We start from the raw sequence: 24087 nt of genomic DNA, 5'->3' as shown, positions 1-24087 counted from the left end.
GAAAATGTCACGAGAAGGGTGAGAGGGTCCAGCTGTTACCACCTCTGAAACAGGAAGGGGTAAGCCCATACCTCTACCAAACAGAGTGGGCTGAAGTTGCCCCTATACAGTGATCTTGGGTCAGTTTAGCATTTCCCCCACTAATAGTTAAGGTTAGGATTGGGGTAGGGGAAGCTGATCCTAGATCTGTACCTAGACTCCCCCCCCCCCCGGACAGAGCCTTTCAAACAAACTCACAATGGCAAGTCACTGATCTGACTCTTGAACAATAGTGGGCTATAACGTTTTTTAGAGAATAAACAATAATTGCCCTATAATGCAATAATGCTTTTGTAGAAAACATTCAAGTTGGCCTACATCTGTGAAATGATTGCGATCAATGTCAAAAGACACCAGTCCATATTCCAATGACAAACATAATCTATTGTGAAACATTAGTCACCTAATTTTAAAAGCAAATACCAGTATGTGACCTTGAATACATTAAGCTATGCTGATACTGTAAGCAATGCCCCAGACACACATTGATTCTGAACCTGTCATCAGCCTACAGCATTAAAACAAATATACCCTATATATATATATATATATATACACTCGTACCAATAAATCAGATACCATTTCATGTTGACTGTATAGACAGATAAAATCATACATTTATTTTCAACAAAATACTTTTGTTCTATTTTTATACATACACATATCGTAATATTTACACACTGAGCTATTTGTACTATGTGACAAGTGAAGCCAATGCACTTCATAGTGTTTAGGTAAGTGAAAGGAGATGATGGATTTAGTTTGCAGGAGAACAACGACATCAACTACCTCCAATGAAAACAGAAATCAAGATAAAAAATAAAAAATAAAAAAACAACCAAAAGCACTTATTTACAGAGAATGTAATGACGTAATTGACACAGCAATGGACTGTGTAGTGTTTATGTCGTCTAGTGCCTCTCTACGGTTTGTAGATGTCCAGGTTCAGGTGTAGCTTCGGTGGCCGTCCCCAATCAACTGTGTCTTTTCACTGGCATTAGTTGGCTGGTGCACAACCGGAGTGTCCACATCTAGGATTACACAACAACATTGTGAATAATGACACTAAAATTCCCTACAATATCAAATGATCAACATGGATACCTTTTCTCTCGTTCCATTCATTGATGTTACACTTTGTTTTCACTACTTAACGGTATAGTTAGTTTGTTTGTTGTTTGCAGAAGATGTTTAGAAATGATTTGATCCTCTATTATTCTACCGAGATGTTATACGAAACGTTTCTGAATGGCACAAAGATGATGTATCACATCAACGCAAAGCCATCACAACTACTTGTTGTTGAATCTCCAGAGACATGATCTCATTGTACAAATTCGCCCATCAACTTCTCATGATTGATGCGTTGGCACAAAAAATGAGCTATATATCTGTCTACACTGCTTACCACACATTTGTAAACATGTAATAAACCTCTAACTACCATTCAAAGTAAAACAGTGAATTTGTAAGCGGGGACCTTTTTTCTAACATGGATGTTATATAAATATTGTGCTGTTGAAATCATAGGGCAAGAGTAGCCTATGTGTTTCTTAAGAGATACTTCATATTTTGGCAAACAAGGTCCTTTATCTACTTCCACAGAGTCAGATGAACTAGTGGATACCATTTGCATGCCTCTGTGTCCAGTATGAAGGAAGTTAGAGGTAGTTTCACAAGCCAATGCTAACTAGCGTTAGCGAAAAGTCAAGAAGTCTATCTGTTAACATGCTAGTACAGTTGAAGTCGGAAGTTTACATACACCTTAGCCAAATGCATTTAAACTCAGTTTTTCACAATTCCTGACATTTAATCCTAGTAAAAATTCCCTGTTTTATGTCAGTTAGGATCACCACTTTACTTTAAGAATGTGAAATGTCAGAATAATATAATAGAGAATCATTTATTTCAGCTTTTATTTCTTCCATCACATTCCCAGTGGGTCAGAAGTTTACATACACTCAATTAGTATTTGGTAGCATTGCCTTTAAATTGTTTAACTTTGGTCAAACGTTTCGGGTAGCCTTTCACAATCTTCCCACAATAAGTTGGGTGAGTTTTGGCCCATTCCTCCTGATGGAGCTAGTGTAACTGAGTCAGGTTTGTAGGCCTCCATGCTCGCACACGCTTTTTCAGTTCTGCCCACAAATGTTCTATAGGATTGAGGTAAGGGCTTTGTGATGGCCACTCCAATACCTTGACTTTGTTGTCCTTAAGCCATTTTGCCACAACTTTGAAAGTATGCTTGGGGTCATTGTCCATTTGGAAGACCCATTTGCAATCAAGCTTTAACTTCCTGACTGAAGTCTTGAGATGTTGCTTCAATATATCCCTATAATTTTCCTTTCATCATATTGCCATCTATTTTGTGAAGTGCACCAGACCCTCCTGCAGCAAAGCACCCCCACAACATGATGCTACCACCCCCGTGCTTCACGGTTGGGATGATGTTCTTCGGCTTGCCAACCTCCCCCTTTATCCTTCAAACATAACGATGGTCATTATGGCCAAACAGTTCTATCTTTGTTTCATCAGACCAGAGGACATTTCTCCAAATAGTATAATCTTTGTCCCCATGTGCAGTTGCAAACCATAGTCTGGCATTTTCATTGAGGTTTTAGAGCAGTGGCATCTTCCTTGCTGAGCAGCCTTTCAGGTTACGTTGATATAGGACTTGTTTTACTGTGGCTATAGATACTTTTGTACCTGTTTCCTCCAGCATCTAAAGCCATGACATCATTTTCTGGAATTCTTCAAGCTGTTTAAAGACATAGTCAACTTAGTGTATGTAAACTTCTGACCCACTGGAATTGTGATACAGTGAATTGTAAGTGAAATACTCTGTCTGTCAGCAATTGTTGGAAAAATGACTTGTGTCATGCACAAAGATGTCCTAACCGACTTGCCAAAACTATAGTTTGTTAATAAGAAATTTGTGGAGTGGTTGAAAAACTAGTATTAATGACTCCAACCTAAGTGTATGTAAACTTCCGACTTCAACTGTATTTGTGTGTGTGTGTGTGTGTGTGTGTCTTCACCCACTGACTGTGTCCCCTCACCAGTCTCCTTGTCGTGGCGGATCTCCTCCTCCAGGTCTTCAGGGGAGACATAGCTGTCTGTTCCCTCTCCGGGGTGCATGGGCTTCAACTTTCCACAGCAGCAGTTACAGCAGCAGCACAGGCAGCAGCAGAAGTAGCACCCCGTTATCACGCCACACAAGGCAAAGAGACCCTGACAGGACAGAGATATTCTATAGGTTAACACAACACAAAAACATGCACGCACTCACGCAGACAGACTCAAACACAAACGCAGCAGCTCGCACCAATCTTTCCCCTCCATGCACAATAAAACCATCCAGGGATTCCAGATGATTGTGGAAGCTCACCTTAGCCCACCAGGTAGACAGCATGAAGTAGGTGTTGACATTCTCCTCTCCAAACTGCTGGGCCACATAAAGGCCAAGGGAGCCGTAGCTGTCATAAATGTTTCTCTTGGTGACGTCTGACAGAATGGAATTAGCGCTGTTGAGCTCCTTGAATTTCTCTGCTGTCTCTGGGTTGTCAGGGTTCTTGTCCGGGTGGTACCTCAGAGCTAATTTTCTGAAAGGAATTCAAAAGTAAATAAATGTACACACAAAAATACAGATTTCTCCTATGTGGTTTCAGAAACTGTGTGAGATGGTGTGTAAAGACAAAGGCTGTATTGTCTGTTTAGTGTTTACCATACAGCTCTATTCTCTATGGATTTCATTATGGTCATTTATTTGACTTATCTTGACACACACTTGTTTGTCTGGATCTAGCCATGCTGGCACTAAGCCTACTGCCCTATCTGGTGTCTGGAAAACAACAACACAACGGAGATGTGGCATCTGCTGTGGTGCGTGAACATGTCTTTTTTAGTATTAGAAACCACTTCGGAGCATGGCTGCGGGAAAATATTTAGGGGGTGGGGTACTTAGAGATGATTTATTTATTTTATTCTGATTTATCAGGGGGTGCATTAACATAATTAGGGGCTATTCATGTATGCAATTAATAATAACATTGCAACTACCATCTTACGTCAAAATAGATCATCGGAGCATCAGGCATGAATCTATTGATGTATTAAATCCTTTGTTTAAACAACATTAGGGCATTGACAACACTGTAATGTCCTATCAGTTATCATTCATTTAAGTTAAATTAATTTATGCCTAGTTTCCATAACAAACAAAAAATTGAGTGAGATTAATTAAAATTACATTAGTAGAAAACAAACATTCCAATCCTACATATAGATACAGTGATAAATGTAAAGAGGGGCATATCTAGAGTTGAGTGTGTGTGGAACACGAGTGTGCATAGATTTAGTATTGATTAGTCTGCAATGGAAAATGTGAGTCATCTTGGTACGACTGTCTGTAAGTGATGATCACACCATTTCTTCCCAACATCATGTGATACAGTATATGATAGATACTGTGTACACTGAGTATACAAAACATCAAGCACACCTGGTCTTTCTATGACATAGACTGACCAGGTAAATTCAGGTAAAAGCTAAAATCCCTTATTGGTGTCACTTGTTAAATTCACTTCAATCAGTGTAGATAAAGGGGAGGATTTTCAAGCCTTGAGACAATTGAGACATGGATTTTGTATGTGTGCCATTCAAAGGGTGAATAGTCAAGACAAAAGATTGAAGTGCCTTTGAACGGGGTATGGTAGTAGGTGCCAGTTCGGGCGCATTGGTTTGTGTCAAGAACTGTAATGCTGCTGGGTTTTTCAAGGTCAACAGTTACCCGTGTTTTTCAAGAATGGTCCACCACCCAAAAGACATCCAGCCAACTGTGGGAAGCATTGGAGTCAACATGGGCCAGCATCCTTGTGGAACGCTTTCGACACCTTGTAGAGTCCATGCCCCGACGAATTGAGGCTGTTTTGAGGGCAAATGGGGGGGATGAAACTCAATATTAGGAAGGTGTTCCTAATGTTTGGTATACTCTATGTATACCGTATGTGATAGTGATAGATATACATGTAGATGTGATTGATAGATATACACGTGGATGTGATAGATAGTGATAGATAAAATGTGATAGTGATAGATATAAATGTGATAGATATAGATGTGATAAATAGTGATAGATATAGACGTGATAGATAGTGATGATATAGACAGTGATAGATATAGATGATGTAGATAGTGATAGATAATAGATATGATAGTGATGTACAGTAGATGGGATAGATATACAGTGCATTCAGGAAAGTATTCAGACCCCTTCACCTTTTCCAAATTTTGTTACGTCTTAGCCTTATTCTAAAATTGTTTGAATAGTTTTTTCCCCCTCATCAATCTACAGACAATACCCCATAATGACGAAAGCAAAAACAGGATTGTATACATTTTTGTGAATTTATAAAAGATAAAGAACGTACATTTCACATTTACATATGACCCTTTTCTCAGTACTTTGTTGAAGCACCTTTAGCAGTGATTACAGCCTCAAGTCTTCTTGGGTATGATGCTACAAGCTTGGCACACCTGTATTTGGGGAGTTTCTCCCATTCTTCTCTGCAGATCCTCTCAAGCTCTGTCAGGTTGGATGGGAAGAGTCACTGCACTGCTATTTTCAGGTCTCTCCAGAGATGTTCAATTGGGTTCAAGTCTGGGCTCTTGCTGGGTCACTCAAGGACATTCAGAGACTTGTCCCGAAGCCACTCCTGCATTGTCTTTGCTGTGTGCTTAGGGTCATTGTCCTGTTGAAAGGTGAACCTTCTCCAACCTTCTCCCCAGTCTAAGGTCCTGGGCACTCTGGAGCATGTTTTCATCCAGGATCTCTCTGTACTTTGCTCCACTCATCTTTCCCTCAATCCTGACTAGTCTCCCAGTCCCTGCCTGGGACTGGGAGACTGTCTGGCATGTGCCTTTTACTGAAGATTGGCTTACATCTGGTCACTCTACCATAAAGGCTTGACTGTTGGAGCGCTGCAGCGATGGTTGTCCTTCTGGAAGGTTTTCCCATCTCCACAAAGGAACTGTCAGAGTGACCACGGGTTCTTGGTCATCTCCCTGACCAATGTCCTTCTCACCCGATTGCTCTGTTTGGCCAGACGGCCAGCTCTAGGAAGAGTCTTGGTGGTTCCAAACTTCTTCCATTTAAGAATGATGGAGCTTCTGTCTTCTTGGGGATCTTCAATGCTGCAGAAATGTTTTGGTACCCTTCCCCAGATCTGTGCCTCGACACAATCCTGTCTCAGAGTTCTACGGACAATTCCTTCAACTTTTTTTTGCTCTGACATGCATTGTCAACTGTGGGACCTTATATAGACAGGTGTGTGCCTTTTCAAGTCATGTCCAATCAATTGAATTTACCACATGTGGACTCCAGTCAAGTTGTAGAAACATCTCAAGGATGATCAACGGAAACATGATGCATCTGAACTCAATTTCGAGTCTCATAGAAAAGGATCTGAATACTTACTGTATGTAAATAAGGTATTTCTGTTTTTAATTTTTAATAAATGTGCAACATTTCAAACAACTTGTTTTCACTTTGTCATTCTGGGGTATTGTGTGTCAATTGATGAGGATTTTTTTACTTATTTCATCAATTGTAGAATAAGGCTGTAGCGTAACAAAATGTGAAAAAAGTCTAGGGATCTGAATACCTTCTGAATCCTCGATAGATAGATAGATAGATAGATAGATAGATAGATAGATAGATAGATAGATAGATAGATAGATAGATAGATAGATAGATAGATAGATAGATAGATAGATAGATAGATAGATAGATAGATAGATAGATAGATAGATAGATAGATAGATAGATAGATAGATAGATAGATAGATAGATAGATAGATAGATGTGAATTGCTTGTGCCTTATTTCCCACCTGTAGGACTTCTTGATGTCATCATGGGTACAGCCTTTTTCTAGCCCAAGCACTTGATACAGAGACTCTCCAGAGGTGGACAGAGAGCGCTGCCTTGGTTCAGACATCCTACCACCATTACCTGCTGGAGAAAGAGGGCAGACAATGGTGAATTAGATTCATACCAGTACAACCATTAAAAAAACACACTCAGTCAAACCATGAAGCTCTTTTTTGACAGAAAATAAATGATCATCCAAGGAGACAAAATAAATACCTAGCTTCCCTAATTTTATGCAGCAGTTATCCTTATAATTCCTTTATGGTATCAAAGTCCTCAGTTGAAGTCCTCTTCCTCCCTGGTGAGGTGTATGGTGACGATGGACTTGCAGTGGACTGCTAGCAACTGTTTGTCAGACATGAGGTCCGGTGAAATGAAACATTCATAAACTAGAGGTCTTGAGTTTCCCAGGCCACCAATGGGTCTACTCTACACGCCTGTGTAGGCTTGATCAGGTTTCAGCTGAGACGGTCTGCTGCTTTTATTGTGTGAGACTGAAGGTAGGCATGACAACTCCTTGGTAAGGGTCTGGGAGAATGATTAGTATAAATATAGCAGTTTCACTTCAACTCAAAAAGTTTGAAAGCAATGCCGCATACAATTCCAGTGAGTTGAGAACAGGTCTTTGATGTCCTAATACCTTGGCATCGGGTCTATGAACTGGTACAGTAGATAAATTGAAGCTGTTGTATAAAATACTTGCTACAAAAAGAATGCTCAATATATAAGAGGCATTGAACAGTCAGTTCTGTGCAGACTTTGCCATGAGGAAACAGAATCAATAGAGCATCTTTTCTGGTACTGTCCATCGGTGGCTCGTTTTTGGAGCCAGGCCCAGGAATGGTTTTCATGTCATAATATCAGGGTTAAGATTGTTAAGGGATCTGAAACCCCACAATCCATCAATCAGCATTACACTATTAGGTAAAGTATACATTTTTAGGCCAATATTGGTATAAATGTTACAAATAGGGAGGTTCAAGACCCTCATTAGACATCACAGTAAAAGGGAGGGATGCATTGCTAAACTGTCAAGTGTCTTCACGGACATGTTCAACCTCTCCCTGACCAAGTCTGTAATACCTACATGTTTCAAGCAGATCACCATAGTCCCTGCGCCCACGGAAGTGAAGGTAACCTGCCTAAATGATTACCCCCCCGTAGCACTCACATTGGTAACCTTGAAGTGCTTTGAAAGGCTGGTGATGGCTCACATCAACAGCATCCTCCCAGATACCCAATACCCACTCCGATTCGCTACCGCCCTAACAGATCCACAGATGACGCAATCTCAATCGCACTCCACACTGCCCTTTCCCACCTGGACTAAAAAAACAGCTATGTGAGAATGCTGTTTATTGACTACAGTTCAGTGTTCAACAACATAGTGCACACGAAGCTCATCACTAAGCTAAGGACCCTGTGACTAAACACCTCCCTCTTCAACTGGATCCTGGAATTCCTGACGGGCCGCCCCCAGGTGGTAAGAGTAGAAAACAACACGTCTGCCACGCTGATCCTCAACACTGGGGCTCTGATCCTCAACACTGAGACGTGTATAGTCGTGGCCAAAAGTTTTGAGAATGACACAAATATAGATTTTCACAAAGTCTGCTGCCTCAGTTTGTATGATGGCAATTTGCATATACTCCAGAATGTTATGAAGAGTGATCAGATGAATTACAATTAGTTGCAAAGTCCCTCTTTGCCATGCAAATAAACTGAATCCCCCAAAAACATTTCCACTGCATTTCAGCCCTGCCACAAAAGGACCAGCTGACATCATGTCAGTGATTCTCTTGTTAACACAGGCTTAAGTGTTGACGAGGACAAGGCTGGAGATCACTCTGTCATGCTGATTGAGTTCGAATAACAGACTGGAAGCTTCAAAAGGAGGGTGGTGCTTGGAATCATTGTTCTTCCTCTGTCAATCATGGTTACCTGCAAGGAAACATGTGCCGTCATCATTGCTTTGCACAAAAAGGGCTTCACAGGCAAGGATATTGCTGCCAGTAAGATTTCACCTAAATCAACCATTTATCGGATCATCAAGAACTTCAAGGAGAGCGGTTCAATTGTTGTGAAGAAGGCTTTTCAGGGCGCCCAAGAAAGTCCAGCAAGCGCCAGGACCATCTCCTAAAGTTGATTCAGCTGTGGGATCGGGGAACCACCAGTACAGAGCTTGCTCAGGAATGGCAGCAGGCAGGTGTGAGTGCATCTGCACACACAGTGAGGCGAAGACTTTTGGAGGATGGCCTGGTGTCAAGAAGGGCAGCAAAGAAGCCACTTCTCTCCAGGAAAAACATCAGGGACAGACTGATATTCTGCAAAAGGTACAGGGATTGGACTGCTGTGGACTGGGGTAAAGTCATTTTCTCTGATGAATCCCCTTTCCGATTGTTTGGGGCAACCGGAAAAAAGCTTGTCAGGAGAAGACAAGGTGAGCGCTACCATCAGTCCTGTGTCATGCCAACAGTAAAGCATCCTGAGAGCATTCATGTGTGGGGTTGCTTCTCAGCCAAGGGAGTGGGCTCACTCACAATTTTGCCTAAGAACACAGCCATGAATAAAGAATGCGTCCTCCGAGAGCAACTTCTCCCAACCATCCAGGAACAGTTTGGTGACGAACAATGCCTTTTCCAGCATGATGGAGCACCTTGCCATAAGGCAAAGAAGTGGCTTGGGAAACAGGGCCTATATAATCGGCGGTGTCAGAGGAAAGCCCAAAAAATTGTCAGAGACTCCAGTCACCCAAGTCGTTGACTGTTTTCTCTGCTACCGCATGGGAAGCAGTACCGGAGCAACAAGTCTATGACCAAGCCATAAGACTGCTGAACAATTCATAAAATGGCCACCGGACTATTACATTGATCTCCCCTCCATTTGTTTTGTACACTGCAGCTACTCTCTGTTTATTATCTATGCATTGTCACTTCACCCCTACCTACATGTACAAATTACCTCGACTAACCTGTACCCCCGCCCACTGACTTGGTACCGGTACCCTCAGTATATAACCTTGTTATTGTTATTTTATTGTGTTACTTTTTATTATTTTTTACATTAGTTTATTTGGTAAATATTTTCTTAACTCTTTCTTGAACTTCACTGTTGGTTAAGGGCTTGTAAGTTAGCATTTCACGGTAATATGTTGTATTGTTGTATTCGGCGCATGTGACAAATAAAGTTTGATTTGATTTGATAAAGGAAAACGCTAAATTGTATTATACTGGGAAAGATGGGTTATCTGTGGATATCGGAGGGTTGGAGTTAAGAACAGAACGAATGGTGGATTGACCCCTGTGGGTGAAAATCCAGCACTTGCATAAAGAGGAAATGAGGAAAATATGTATAATTATTTAACTACAAAAGTAAAATATTTTTTAGGTAAGGTAATTTTTTTAATTCACCATTTCAAAGGAAATACTGCCACCTAGCACATGGACATGGGTAGTGGAGGATAGTTGTGAAAACTCTTTTTCCCAGTGTGCAAAGGTTTGTTGTAACTTACTGTCACTTTTTATAATAGAACTGTATGTAATAGCATATTTTCATCGCATGGTGGTGACAAACACACAGGAATGTTTTGGTGCACTGTCACTGTAGTGTAGTAGAGTACAGTAGGTCAGGTGACACTGAATAACATATAGAAAATGAAATTGTAATGCCAATATAATGTTGTACATATAACGTAATGCCAGTTACATTTACAGTATCACATTTTAAATTAGATTAGAAACTGGGTAGTTTGGGTCCTGAATGCTGATATATATTTAAGCAATAAGGCCCGAGGGGGTGTGGTATATGGCCAATATATCATGGCTAAGGGCTGTTCTTAAGCACGAGTGCCTGGAGTGCCTGGATACAGCTCTTAGCCATGGTATATTGGCTATATACCACAAACCCCTGAGGTGCCTAATTGCTATTATAAACTGGTTACAAATGTAATTAGAACAGTAAAAATAAATGTTTTGTCAAACCCGTGGTATACGGTCTGATATACTACGGCTGTCAGCCAATCAGCATTCAGGGCTCAAACCACCAAGTTTATAACAGACAATCTACCAGACAAAATATATATATATATATGTTACTGTTCTAATTACGTTGGTAAACAGTTTATAATAGCAATAAGACAACCCTAGAGCTTGTGGTATATAGCCGTGTTGCGTCGTGCCTAAGAACAGACCTTCCATGGTATATAGGCCATATAGCACACTTCCTCAGGCCTTTTTGCTTAAATATAGTATTACATTTTAAATTGGAATAGTATTACATTTTAAATGAAAATACATAGGGCATATGGCTGATAAAGTGAACATATGGCAGGAGGAGTGAATAGTTAGTTCCTCCTGTTTTATGAACTATGTCCTCTGACGTTAATGCAAATGTTCCTTTGGGAAAAAAACAACAACATTGATTCTGTTTACAGTGCACCTCTGCTAATCCCTGAGCCATAATTGTTATTTGGATTCCTCCCTGTGGGATGATGTGGTGGTGGTGACTGAGCATACAGTGCGCACACACACACACACACACACACACACACACACACACACACACACACACACACACACACACACACACACACACACACACACACACACACACACACACACACACACACACACACAGGTCTCCTAGGAAACACCCAGGTGGAAAGGCTCACCTGTGTTGTATTAGTGGCTTCCTGGCTGGCTCCTCAGGGGTCCCGCCAATGATAACAATGTCTTCCCTGGGACTAGTCTGTGGTGTCCCAGGGTCTACATTGTTGGGGGAAATCATTCATTGAAATGGATGCCCTTTGACTTGCCTCATCACAGTGGTAGGCCTTAACAGGTGTAGTAAAGCTTCAATTACAATCAGAGGGAAACCAAATGTGTAAATACACATTGTATCCATTACATAATTTTTTTTTTTAATCCATTAAAATCGTTAAAACTATTTTAAATCATAAAATTGTGCTTGTGAAATGGAGTACCTCTATTAATTCTACAAGACCTGTGCTATTTTTCTCTTGTCTCTGAATATGTACTTATTCTATGTGGATACGAGCTGGCTGCCATAGGGCTGTAGAATATGCAGTGAGTTCATGATGCAGCATCCGTATTGTAGGCCTGTACTTTATCAGCACTGTAACGGTGTTTAGTGTAGCTGCAGATGTAAATCCTTGCCCCATATCCTGCTTTTGCTGGCCTGGAGCTCCCATACATGGCCTACTTTTGGACTGGAGCACTCTCACTCTCTCTCTCTCTCTCTCTCGCACGCACGCACGCACGCACACACACACACACACACACACCAGACCTCATGGTTGGATGAGGGACTTTTTTTCTCTCTCTCAAAGTCAAATTCTGCGTCCCAAATGATACCCTGAAATGTGCACTAATTTTGACCAGGGAGGATAAGGTCCAGGGCCCATAAAAGGGATATAGGGTGCCATTTGTAATGGAGGCAAAGTTTTAATGCTCAGTCAGGCGTATTTCCTGTTTAGTGCTTTAGTCAAATTACTTTGTGTATCATCCAAATGACATATTTGTTTAGTAAGGTTTGCCTAGGCCTACTCCCTTCAGGCCATCCACCTTGATGCGTTTAGAATCTGAACAATGTAGAACAACAGTACAATGATGTAAAAACAATAGTTTTCAACTAAAATGTGTCCAGAATAACACATATCTGATCTGGATTTGTTCCAAAGTACTCCTATGTACTCCAAAGTACTCCTATTACATGATTCTGGTTATCTCTGCAACAATCCATCAATCAAGTTACCTGTAGTTTACACTGTACAATTGGCATTTTAACATAAAAAAGCCTATGTAGTATACAAATACATTATATTTGTGACGGGGTCATCTGTGACAGGGTAATCTAAACCCTACTGCTAGGGCTATGTAAACAAGCAAAATATATTCAATCAGATATGGCCTTGGGGAGTAAATAGACCAAAATGTTAGAGTCAACATTATTTCTAAGCAATTTCACCATATTGACGTAATCACTCATTTGCATCATCGTGGCTTTTTGATTGAATCTTCAAAACGTCCACATTACATAGTTTTCTTTCTTTCATACAGCTTTAACCCCAATAGCCTATACAAGGTTCAATCAAGGTTTTGTTCAAATATGTTATATTTACACGTGTTGACAACTCAATCAAATATCAACCAACTTTGGGCGTTGATCTGACGTCTTTGTCCAGTACAGTGACAAAAGGGTTTATAGTCGGTCAATGGCAAAAGATTGTATAAAATACAGATGTGCAATGATCTTTTGCCCAGTAATGCAACGGGAGTGTGCTGTGCTTTCCATTCAGCCAATAGACTTCTATCTATTATACATGCAGTACATCTTCATCCAATCCCAAAGAGGGTAACATCACGTAAGCAAATACAATTGGATGCTTCAGACAGGGCTCATCAGATAGTCGATAGCTCCATCGCTGGTGGGAACTTACATTTTGGGAACAGGGTAGAACAGCGAAATATACGGACTACGGTGGCGTTGTAGCCTTTGTTGTCGTTTGCTTCTTTAATTTTCATTTTTGGACCCATGGTTACTTGTTTGTTTCGAGGTGAAGAACGCATATTTCCCTCGTGATGCTATATGAACAATGATTACCGTCTGTGCGCTACCGTAATTTATGCCATCAATGAGGGGGAAATGGACTGAATGCAAGCTGATTACTTTCTCTACCGCCAAGGCACCGCTCCATGCAGGGACAGAATAAACACACATTTATTTGTAAATGAAAGTTTTATATACCATTGTAGATGACCGCTCTTATTTTCTGAATATATTTTTTCCGTCTCTGAATCGTTTTCATCATCTGATTTTTGGTTGCTTGGACGTTGCACTGTCTCCGGGAAATAAGGATTTTTTTTATATGAGGAAGCTATTTATTACAGAGATACCAAAAAGAAAGAGGCCTTTCCGTTTTCAAGGCCGGATTTGAGTTCAATAGGGTAAAATGGTAAACAACCCAAATGGATAAAATATGGATATCATGGGACTTATTGGAATGTAATATTAGAGGAGTGGGATTGCTTTCGATAACGTTTCGTGCAAGTTTGAAGCATCAAAAAAAGATAACAGGCCATTGTAGTCACAATCACTAAATATATTTGACTCAAATTAAGGGAAGGGGTGCTGTTGTTGTGATTGGCACATTTGCAGTTGTGCCATCAGCATATATGCAACATTTTTTTTTACATGATTTGTATGTTGCTTTTTTATTGCAATTTGAGCTGGACCGAGCTTTGACTGTTCAATGGAAGTATGTTATCAGTTACCGGTTTTGCCTCTAGACAGGCCGGTTCCTAAACATGTTCTCAGCCGTAGGGGAGCCATTAGCTTCAGCTCCAGTTCGTCTCTTTTTGGTGGACCTGCCCCAAGACAGCTGTCCAAGGTAAGCGCAAGGCAAAGAGCAATCTGGGTGGAAAACAATTAGATATTTTAATTTTCAGCTATCACATCAATGTTGGAGTTGTGCAGTGCATGATGCTGGGAAATTACTACAATAATTAGTTTAATATTGATATATTTTGATGGAATCAAAGTAGCTATTCTTTTACATTTTGAGTGGCCCACCAAATGAATTGTGTTATAGCAACTAGGCAACTTTTGCCTCATATTGACCTATATGACCCCTCCACAGGAATGCTCACAATGGACTCATTTATTATTCTTTAACATTCTTTATCAATCTTTGTTATTAAGTCAGTGAGATGGCTGACTTGACCTGTGTGATAAAACCCTCATCCATAATAATATGACCAATGAAAAACATTAGTGATATTATTGTACTAATGTTTTAAGCCCCCCTAATATGTAATGCATAGAGATTGAGCCATTAAACCTGATTGAAGTTAACCAAAACAGCTTTCCATCTCAAAAAATACACAATATTTAGTGTACTGGTCTCGGCTGTTGACAACATTTTGTAGTAGAGGCCTTGTTTTTCATGCCTTCAAGACAGTTTTTGAGAACAGAGTTTCTGTATAACTCAAACATCTCTAGATAACTTGTAAGGATGACACAGTAAACTGCTGAACAAGTCCATAATCCATCATCAGTCATTGGTGCTGAGCCATCCATGCAGAAGGGGTATGTCTTGGGTAGGCTTGCCGGGATGGCCTGGTGTACGCTGGAGGTTTCTATGCCCCATATGTCTCTGGATGCTTTGCAGGCGTATGGCAGATATACTGTAGTAGAAGCCTGCTGACACTTTAACAAACAAACCTAGAGAAAAGGAAAAACACATACTAACCACAGCATAACCTCACAGTATACACAAAGCTATTATTTCAATCAAAGGTGCTTGATCTAAGTAGCCATGATAAAGAATATTGGGTAACACTTTACCTCAAGGTACCCTTTTTTTAAGGTGGTTGTAAAGGGTCTGTTAGTAGTTAAAGGGATACTTTGGGATTTGGCAATGAAGCCCTTGGTCTTCCCTAGAGTCAAATGAACTTGTGGATACCATTTTTGTCTCTGCATGCAGTTTGAAGGAAGTTGCTAACTAGCATTAGCGCAATTGCTAACTAGCGTTAGAGCAATGACTGGACATCTATCTTTGTCATAGTGCTATGCTAGCTGTTACCATAGACTTCTAGTCATTGTGCTAACGCTGGTTAGCATTGGCTCGCAAAACTACTTCTAACTTCCTCATAAAGGTCTTCATTGCCCAAATCCTGAAGTATCCCTTTAATAGGCACTTCATTATTAGGTAATATGTAGTTGATAAGTCATTTTAACAAGCAGTTGTTTTACTTCTTTTGAAAGAACCCTAGACTCTAGTTTGATTTATCTTTCTTTAGTTTAGATAAGGTTGTGATAGTTAGTCAGTCTGTCTTCAATGTGCAGTGTGGTAAGAATGCTGGAGGTGCAGTTTCACAACTTACTTGTGCAGCCTAACCCTTGCATTTCTGGTCAGAGGAGGTAATGACTGAGCCTTAGAGGCCGAGTTGAGTGACTCAATCTCGTTATGTGATTTGTGTTGTTTTGATGCCATCTATTTTGGCAACTTTTTAAACACAGTAATTAATACAACATAGGCCTACTGTATTATTCTGTATGGTGCCTGGTCTTAAGAGTTTCTTTGGGTTTATATATTTCAGTTTAACACATCGTATAGGGTTGTTTTCTGATGTTAATTCTCTTGTATAATGCTTCCGCTGTGGTCATTGACATCTGTCTGTTTCTGCTGCTGAAATGCATTGAATATTGGCAATACCTGATATGATTTAACATTTTAAGATAACTTTGTACTGTTCAAGACCTCATTGTAATGACTCAAAGGAAGGTTAACTTGTTTTATGTTTACATAATAACAGAGTCCAAATGGAAGCTATTCATGAGGCCGACATGACATGATGGCCCTTACCTCACACAGACTTCACAGGCCTGCATCACTTTGGGATCTGTGAGAGGCCAGTAAGGGTGTGTGATTAGTTTATGAACCCCTTAGAATGCTACCATCAAGACTGTTTGCCTTTCCCCTATATCTCTGATGGTCTTTTATGGCCCTCCCTGAGCCAGATCCGTGGTCTGTTCCATTAACGAGAAGGGTCCATCCAGTCCACACACACACACAGTCTGATGTGTGATTTACTACAGGCAACACACTGGGAGGAATATGAAGATGCTCACACTGCTTTCCACACTGAAGTGCCACAATTCATGGGGAAGCTTTGAATTTGTGAAGCACCTTAGAACAGTTTTAGCTTTTGTCCCTTCTACCGTTTAGAGACAGCATGTGTTTTGGGGACAGGACACATAGAGGCTAGGGGAGAGTTAATCCATTCTGTCCTTCTCCTCACTCAGCTTTCTTGGTTACAGCTTTGAAGTCAGCCAGCCCAGTAGAATTTATATTTTATATACAATTTATCTTATATTTGTCCTGTTACACACACACACACACATGTGTAATGGAAATATTTTTTTTTCATTTCTCAACTCCCCTGAGACACCCGGAGGGAGTGGGTTCAGTGTACCTGGAGCAATTAGGCTTAAGTGGTCAAGGGCACAGTTGCAGATAGGTCTGTGACTAAGGTAAGCGTATACTAAACCTTGCCCAGGTGTTAAGAACTTTGAATAATCAAGAATGATGCAGATGGAGATGAGGGGACTGCTGTTGAATGGGTAGGGAAGGGCCAGTGATGTCAAGATGCAGTCTGAGTGGTGTGCGTAGGACTGGGGAGCCTGTTGAGACATTAGAGCCAAAGCCCCTGTGACAGTGTGATGTGTCCATAGTTGAACTATGTCAAAGGCATCTGATCTGAATCAAAAACAGTCAATGAACACATGCATTGCATTGTCTGTTCTCTGCAGCAATGCTTTTATTTTATTGGACAACAGGTACTGTCTCTAGTTAAGTTATTGGTCATCTCAGCTTTTAGCGTATTTCAGCTTTCAGCGCAATGGTCATTTCCTACACCCTGAGGTTCTATGCAAAATAGGGGGGAGATGACAGTACCCTATGTGGTGATGTGTCCGTTACAAATATACAATACCTTGTTATTCCACGGGCCTGTAGCTGATAGGATAGCCTTGTTCAAGCTTCAGGTAAATGTACCTGTCACACTGTTCGTGGACCAGTATTCTGTCAGATTTGAATATATGGTCAAGTTTGGTTTGCATGAAGTCTGAATTTGCATGATATTTGACAGCTTCTTAGGCTTAAGGGGGGACTGATACTAAACGCAAGCCCAGGTTGTGTCCCAATAATCTGTCTTTTGACTAAGTCCAGCACTATAAAGAAAAGTTTGTCTTATGACCTTATTTTTTTACCCAGTTTCATTTGCATGTTTGTGTCCTGCCAAACTGGAATTAAAGCTCAAATGAGTCTTCTTTAAAACGAGCTCACATGTGTTTTCAAACAAGTCTTGTATTCAAAGCTCACAAATGCTTTCAGAATGAAATGCCTTGTAAATCCTTGAATGGAATGGCCTAGCACGTGTATTAAAATCGTGTTATTGGAGCTTTCCCCAACTGCCCCATCATATAGACAGAAACATGATGAGCTGGAAAAACAAACAAACCTGTGTTATGCTGTTTCCAGCACTCAAATGGCTTTATCACCATCGCACTTATCATCATCGCACGTGACTATAGGGGCAGATTCTACATCCCAAATGACACCCTATTCCCTATATAGTGCACTACTTTTGACCAAAGCACTATGGGCCCTGTTTTTAAAAGTAACGCACTATATAGGAAATAGGCTGCCATTTGGGACGCAGTCAGAGACCTGTCCAGTATAAGATTGTTTGTTGTCGTCACATTATTACCCTGGAAAGTGTTATGTGGAATATTATCTCTTAAATGGATTTCCATTTTATCTTTTGAAAGAGCTTGCTCAGTTTGTTTTTGTAGGACACAGCACACTTATGAAAAAGTAGTGTTTGTATTCCCATTCCCAACATATGAAAAATAGGAAGTTAACGTTACAACTGACATTTGGTTACTATTTAGGCCTGCTTTCAAATGCCTGCCATCTTTTCTTTTTCTAACAACTGACCTTTTGACATATGACATTTTCAACATTAAGGTCTGTTGTTTGTCATATTAATCATTTAGAGGAATAAGGATTTATCGTCGAGAAATCGTGTCTATCCTCGTGTGTTAGTGGCCCCTCCATGACGCTGAAGTCGAGGGAATAATCAGGAAACATCCCAAGTGTCCCGTTAGCTTTTTTTTCTTCTTTTTTTTGTTGAGTGGAATGTTTGCATAGCTGTCCTTGCAGGAACTCTGCTGCTGCATGGAGGACAGTTTCCCAAGCCATGAGCATGTGTGACTTCCTGTTCCTGTCCAGTGCTGTGGATCTGAGCCCTGGTCTGATGCTCTTTATGTAAGAGGCCTTGTAATGGTGCTCTAATTCTGGTCCCCGTTCGCCACACTTATCAGCTGTGATGTCAACGTAGGTTGGGAGTCTAATTCGGGCTGTGCACTGCCTGGGTATGAGGGCATACCTAACTCCTCCAGTTTTGGGACTGAATTTATTCAAGGCTACAGCTTCAGAGCGTCTCAGAGAAACTTTCCACTCTTTTTGTCTCGCTCTCTTCAGCTTGCCAGACTGACTTGTCTTGTGTAACATGTTAACAGTACAACTGAATCTTTCTTTATGTAGCGAAAGGAGCCACATTGTTCTGATGACGTTAAGTGCATAGTAGAACCAGAGACTTGGGAACGTCAGTGATCTCATTCCCCTCATGTTAAATACTTTTTGTCTTAACCTTGGCAGCACATCCTGTTGGACTCATGTTGCTGTGGCAAGATGAAGTATGTGTACAGTAAGGGCTGGGAACACTCATGATCTTCTGCCAGATGGTCCAATGGGAAATGTACTGATCTGGTACTTGGTTGTGATTCTAACAAAGTGGATTTTCCACAAGTTGGATTTTTGAGGTAAAATCTATCTTTATCAACACTGGATTGATTTGACTAAAAGCATAGCTCTTATTATGTGCTCCATGTTTCATATTGACTATTCATATGACTGTATTCCAACTCCCAAAATTGCCATGCTTACAGAAAGGCACACATACTGTAGAAGCCAGGCTAGGCAGTCAACTCTTTGTCACTTTTTGTCAGTTTGTCAAACCCCTACGTCATGAAAAACGTGACAGAGGTGTAAGAGGGATGTACACCATGCTCCTCTACCCCCCCTGAAGGGAGAGAGATCGTGGTGTGTGACGCTCATACCAGCCCTTCGCTTGGCTGGCAGCTGGGTGAACTGGTGCATTCCCCTATACAGCCAGCAAGCCAGTCAGGCAGTCCCAGGAGTGTTAGGAGTGGGCAGTCAGTCAGGTGATGGCTAGCATTGGAGCTAAGACAGCTGCACAAGGCTCCACTTACTCCCCGTCCGTCCCCTCCTGCCTGCCTGGGCCTTGAGCTGTCCTTCGTCTGCGTGTCTGCTAATATTTATCAGGGCTGAAACCACGACACAGAAACACACGCATGTACAGCCAGGGAGAGGGACTATGATCCTCGGCCGTGAGGTCCAATGGGAATTGTACTTATCTGGTCCTTGGTTTTGATTCTAATGAGGTGGATTTCCCACAAGGTACGGTAGGGACTCTTGACACCAGCAGATAGTCAGTTTGGACTACGAGATAAACTATAGCTGCCTCTATCAACACTGAGCTGATTTGATTTTGAAAAGGATCTCTCCAGCGCAGACAGATGGACTGTGTGTCTGTTTACTTCCTTACTGGGAAAGGAGGTGGGGTGTGAGTCACTATGAGTTCACACTGTGATCGTCTGCTATTCTCAGGGACTGATATTTTGTTTTGATTTTGACTAGTTTCATCAGGAACAGTTGAGACTTTCAAATGGTACAGTATAAGCAGAATACCACATTGAATTTTAATGAAATAGTTTTCGTAGTAGTATGGTCAAATGTTGTAGTGCTTGTTGTTTATCTTTTAGGTACACCAGTGGGGACATGTTATGGTTCCATCATAATTTAAGTATTTAAAGGGGCAGTGCTGTCAAAAGTGATTTCCTGTTTTTTTTAATGATATTTCCACACCAAGGTCAAAATTATACTCTGAAATTGTGAAAATGATGATAATGTAGTGTAAGGAATTTTGTCTGGAATTTCAGCCTGTTCAGGTGGGATGGAGTTTTTGGTCCAGAGCATAACATTACAATCTGATCTGATTATTCTGACCAATGACAAGTCATCTTTTATTTGCATATTTGACCTCCTACTTTGAAGTGGTAAGGGGGTAGGCTCTCTAGATTGTTGATGAACCGATCTGCCAATCAGGGCGGTGTATGTAAATATATTTAAATGAGTATCAACTCGCCAACATGATCAGACTGAACATTTCAATGGCAAAAGGAGGCTCAGGGAAATAAATGCTGAAAATATTATTTGGAGTTATTTTCAACCAAAAAATACACAGTGATTTATTAGATACATGGTGATGATTTAAAAAAAATACTGCATGGGGGCTTTAATGACAAAAGCTCTATGTCCAAAATCATTGAGGTGTCATTGACTCTTTGGGTGGTGGGAAAGTGAGTGGTGACATTTGAGTTGTTCTCTTTGCTCCATGTGGTTTGTGGGATTTTCCCAGTGGACAATCCTGAAACCCAATCCTGTTGCTGCTAATTAGACAGCTTTCTCTCTGCAAGCAATTTCCCACGGGCCAGTGGTGTTTTGTTTCATTAGCTGAAACTGAGCTTGGGTAAGGGTTTGGCCAACAGTACTGGAATCTTTCACAGATCCCTTTTAAATCCCATTAGCTACTTAAAGTAACGATTCACCCATTTTGAATGTTGTATTGTTTTTGTGCATCTCTGGGTGATGTTCTATCACTTCCCTGGGTAATTTCATGTTTTCATGCGTTTCTCAGCTATTGCCGTTCAAGCAGGCAGAAATTTGTCCGGTATGAAGTAGCATTGTGATAAAGCCACTTTAACTACACTGGAAGTTAATAGGAAAATGACTTTTAGATCGTGAAAACATCTATCATACATGTCAGATTTCAATACTGACCGATGACATAACTCGGGAGGTTGTCTCCTCTCAAGTGAGCCATTTGATAATATTTTTGCAATATTCCTACGTCGAAATGTGTAATTTAATGGATGGTCTAACACATTTCTCCTATTTGTCTGCCTCTTCAGTCCAGGGTGCATTACATCCAGTGGAGGCTGCTGTGGGGAGGACGGCTCATAATAATGGCTGGAACGGAGCCAATGGAAGGGCATCCAACTATAGCTGTGTTCAAATAGTCATACTAACCGTACTATTTGTGATGTAAAATTGAGTATATAGAATGTACTGTATACTGAACTCACTAAATGTACAGTAGCCCTTATCCAGCTATCCAGTTAGCTAAACACTTTTTACTTGAATCACATTGTGAAACCTCAACAAACACAAAAGTACATGTTTTCACTTACACTAGAATAGAGCACAGAATGTGTTCCACAATAACTGAACTAAATGTATGAAAATAGGAGTAAGAGTATTCAATCTAGAGCCAAATATAAAGTTACTAGAATGCAACTGTATGCTTGATATTGCTTAGCTAGGTGTCCCTAGGGAGAACTTGCACATCTTACACATTCTCTTCTGAACTGCTTCTTGTCACATGACACAAACAGGTAAATTCTACACTGCTGCACTTAAACTCCCACTCAGGGTGCTAAACATCTAACAGGTCCAGAACACTCCCCTCCTGGGGTCTTTAACGATCCCACATAAACCTAACTCTGACCACTGGTGTCTTCCGAAGAAAGAAGGAGAACCACTTCGGAAATAGGCAGAGAGAAGACTTTCATAGTTCCCTCCTTGGCGACTTTCCTCACCATCCCATCCCGGCTGGGAAGGGTCTTAACAACGATTAGTTTCTTTTAGCCTGACTGTCCATTAAGACAACATCCCCTTCTTTAAGATCTGGCCTCTTGTTCTGCCACTTGCGTTGGCTCTGCAGCGTGCAGAGATACTCCCTCCACCACCTGTTCCAAAAGGTGCCCACTAGACTTTGTACTTGCTTCCACTCTTGCTTGTAGAGTTCAACTTCCCCGAACTTGCCTGGTGGAGGAGGGGGGACGCCAGTCTTCAGGGTCAAGAGCATAGCTAGAGTGAGGATGAGGGGTGATTCTGGGTCTGTTGTGACCTCGGCCATCAGTGTTGTCAGGACTTCATGTGTAAGGCGGGAAGATCCACATTGGAGGAGCATGCAGTCGAGGAAACGACGTGCAATGCCAATCATCCGCTTCTATGCACCACCCACATGGGATGAGTGAGGTGGGTTGAACACCCAGGTACATTTCTGTTCTTGGAGATATAGTTGTAGTCAAAGTTTACATACACCTTAGCCAAATACATTTAAACTCAGTTTTTCACAATTCCTTACATTTAATCCTAGAAATAAAAACTGTATTCGGTCAGTTAGGATCACCACTTTATTTTAAGAATGTGAAATGTCAGAATAATAGGAGAGATTTATTTGAGCTTTTATTTATTTCATCACATTCCCAGTGGGTCAGAAGTTTACATGCATGGTAGCATTGCATTTAAATTGTATAACTTGGGTCGAATGTTTTGGGTAGCCTTCCACAAGCTTCCCACAATAAGTTGGGTGAATTTTGGCCCATTACTCCTGTAACAGAGTCAGCTTTGTAGGTCTCCTTGCTCACACACACTTTTTCTGTTCTGCTCACAAATTTTCTATGGGATTCAGGTCAGGGCTTTGTGATGGCCACTCCAATACCTTGACTTTGTTGTCCTTGAGCCATTTTGCCACAACTTTGGAAGTATGCTTGGGGTCATTGTCCATTTGAAAGACCCATTTGTGACCAAGCTTTAACTTCCTGACTGATGTCTTGAGATGTTGCTTCAATATGTCCACAATTTTCCTACCTCATGATGCCATCTATTTTGTGAAGTGCACCAGTCCCTCCTGCAGCAAAGCACCCCCACAACATGATGCTGCCACCCCCATGCTTCAAGGTTGGGATGATGTTCTTCGGCTTGCAAGCTTCCCCCTTTTTCCTCCAAACATAACGATGTTCATTATGGCCAAACAGTCCTAATTTAGTTTCATCAGACCAGATTACATTTCTCCAAAAAGTACGATCTTTGTCCCCATGTGCAATTGCAAACCATAGTCTGGCTTTTTTATGGTAGTTTTGGAGCAGGCCAAGAGAAGACTTTCATAGTTCCCTCCTTGACGACTCTCACGTTGACTTTCCTCACCACACACTGAGTGGCCTTTCCGGTTGTGTCAATATAGGACTAGTTTTTTTGTGGATATAGATACTTTTGTACCTGTTTCCTCCAGCATCTTCACAAGGTCCTTTGCTGTTGTTCTTGGATTGATTTGCACTTTTCGCACCAAGTACGTTCATCTCTAGGAGACAGAACCCATCTCCTTCCTGAGCGGTATGACGGCTGCGTTGTCCCATGGTGTTTATGCTTGCGTACTATTACTTGTACAGATGAACATGGTACCTTCAGGCATTTGGAAATTGCTCCCACGGATGAACCAGACTTGTGGAGGTCAAAAGATCTTGGCTGATATCTTTTGATTTTCCCATGATGTCAAGCAAAAAGGCACCGAGTTTGAAGGTAGGCCTTGAAATTCATCCAAAGGTA

At 41.0% G+C, this 24087-nt stretch overlaps 2 protein-coding genes across 5 annotated transcripts in view; one reads left to right on the top strand and one right to left on the bottom strand.

Annotated features, from left to right (window-relative positions):
* Nucleotides 1-793: 793 nt before the first annotated feature.
* On the bottom strand, nucleotides 794-7300 carry LOC109872352 (dnaJ homolog subfamily C member 5-like). Its single transcript, XM_020463555.2, has 5 exons — nucleotides 7185-7300; nucleotides 6929-7052; nucleotides 3428-3641; nucleotides 3099-3270; nucleotides 794-1070 (listed from the first exon to the last, which is right to left on the bottom strand). The coding sequence occupies exons 2-5, from the start codon at nucleotides 7033-7035 to the stop codon at nucleotides 985-987; spliced, it is 579 nt and encodes a 192-aa protein (XP_020319144.1). The 5' UTR covers nucleotides 7036-7052; nucleotides 7185-7300; the 3' UTR covers nucleotides 794-984.
* A 6089-nt stretch (nucleotides 7301-13389) lies between these two features.
* Nucleotides 13390-24087, top strand: part of LOC109871989 (high affinity cAMP-specific 3',5'-cyclic phosphodiesterase 7A-like) — a 28043-nt gene continuing 17345 nt past the window's right edge. For 2 of the 4 annotated variants that reach the window (XM_020463045.2, XM_020463044.2), the window contains exon 1: nucleotides 13390-14376. In XM_020463045.2, coding sequence (XP_020318634.1) covers nucleotides 14239-14376 — 138 coding nt within the window. In that variant the 5' untranslated portion in view covers nucleotides 13390-14238. The remainder of the gene's footprint in view (nucleotides 14377-24087) is intronic. The other 2 variants (XM_020463043.2, XM_031806984.1) reach the window with 1 other exon arrangement.

Source organism: Oncorhynchus kisutch, linkage group LG27 (assembly GCF_002021735.2).
Source record: "Oncorhynchus kisutch isolate 150728-3 linkage group LG27, Okis_V2, whole genome shotgun sequence".
Classification (NCBI taxonomy): domain Eukaryota; kingdom Metazoa; phylum Chordata; class Actinopteri; order Salmoniformes; family Salmonidae; genus Oncorhynchus; species Oncorhynchus kisutch.
This window is presented reverse-complemented; position numbering and strand designations above follow the sequence as displayed.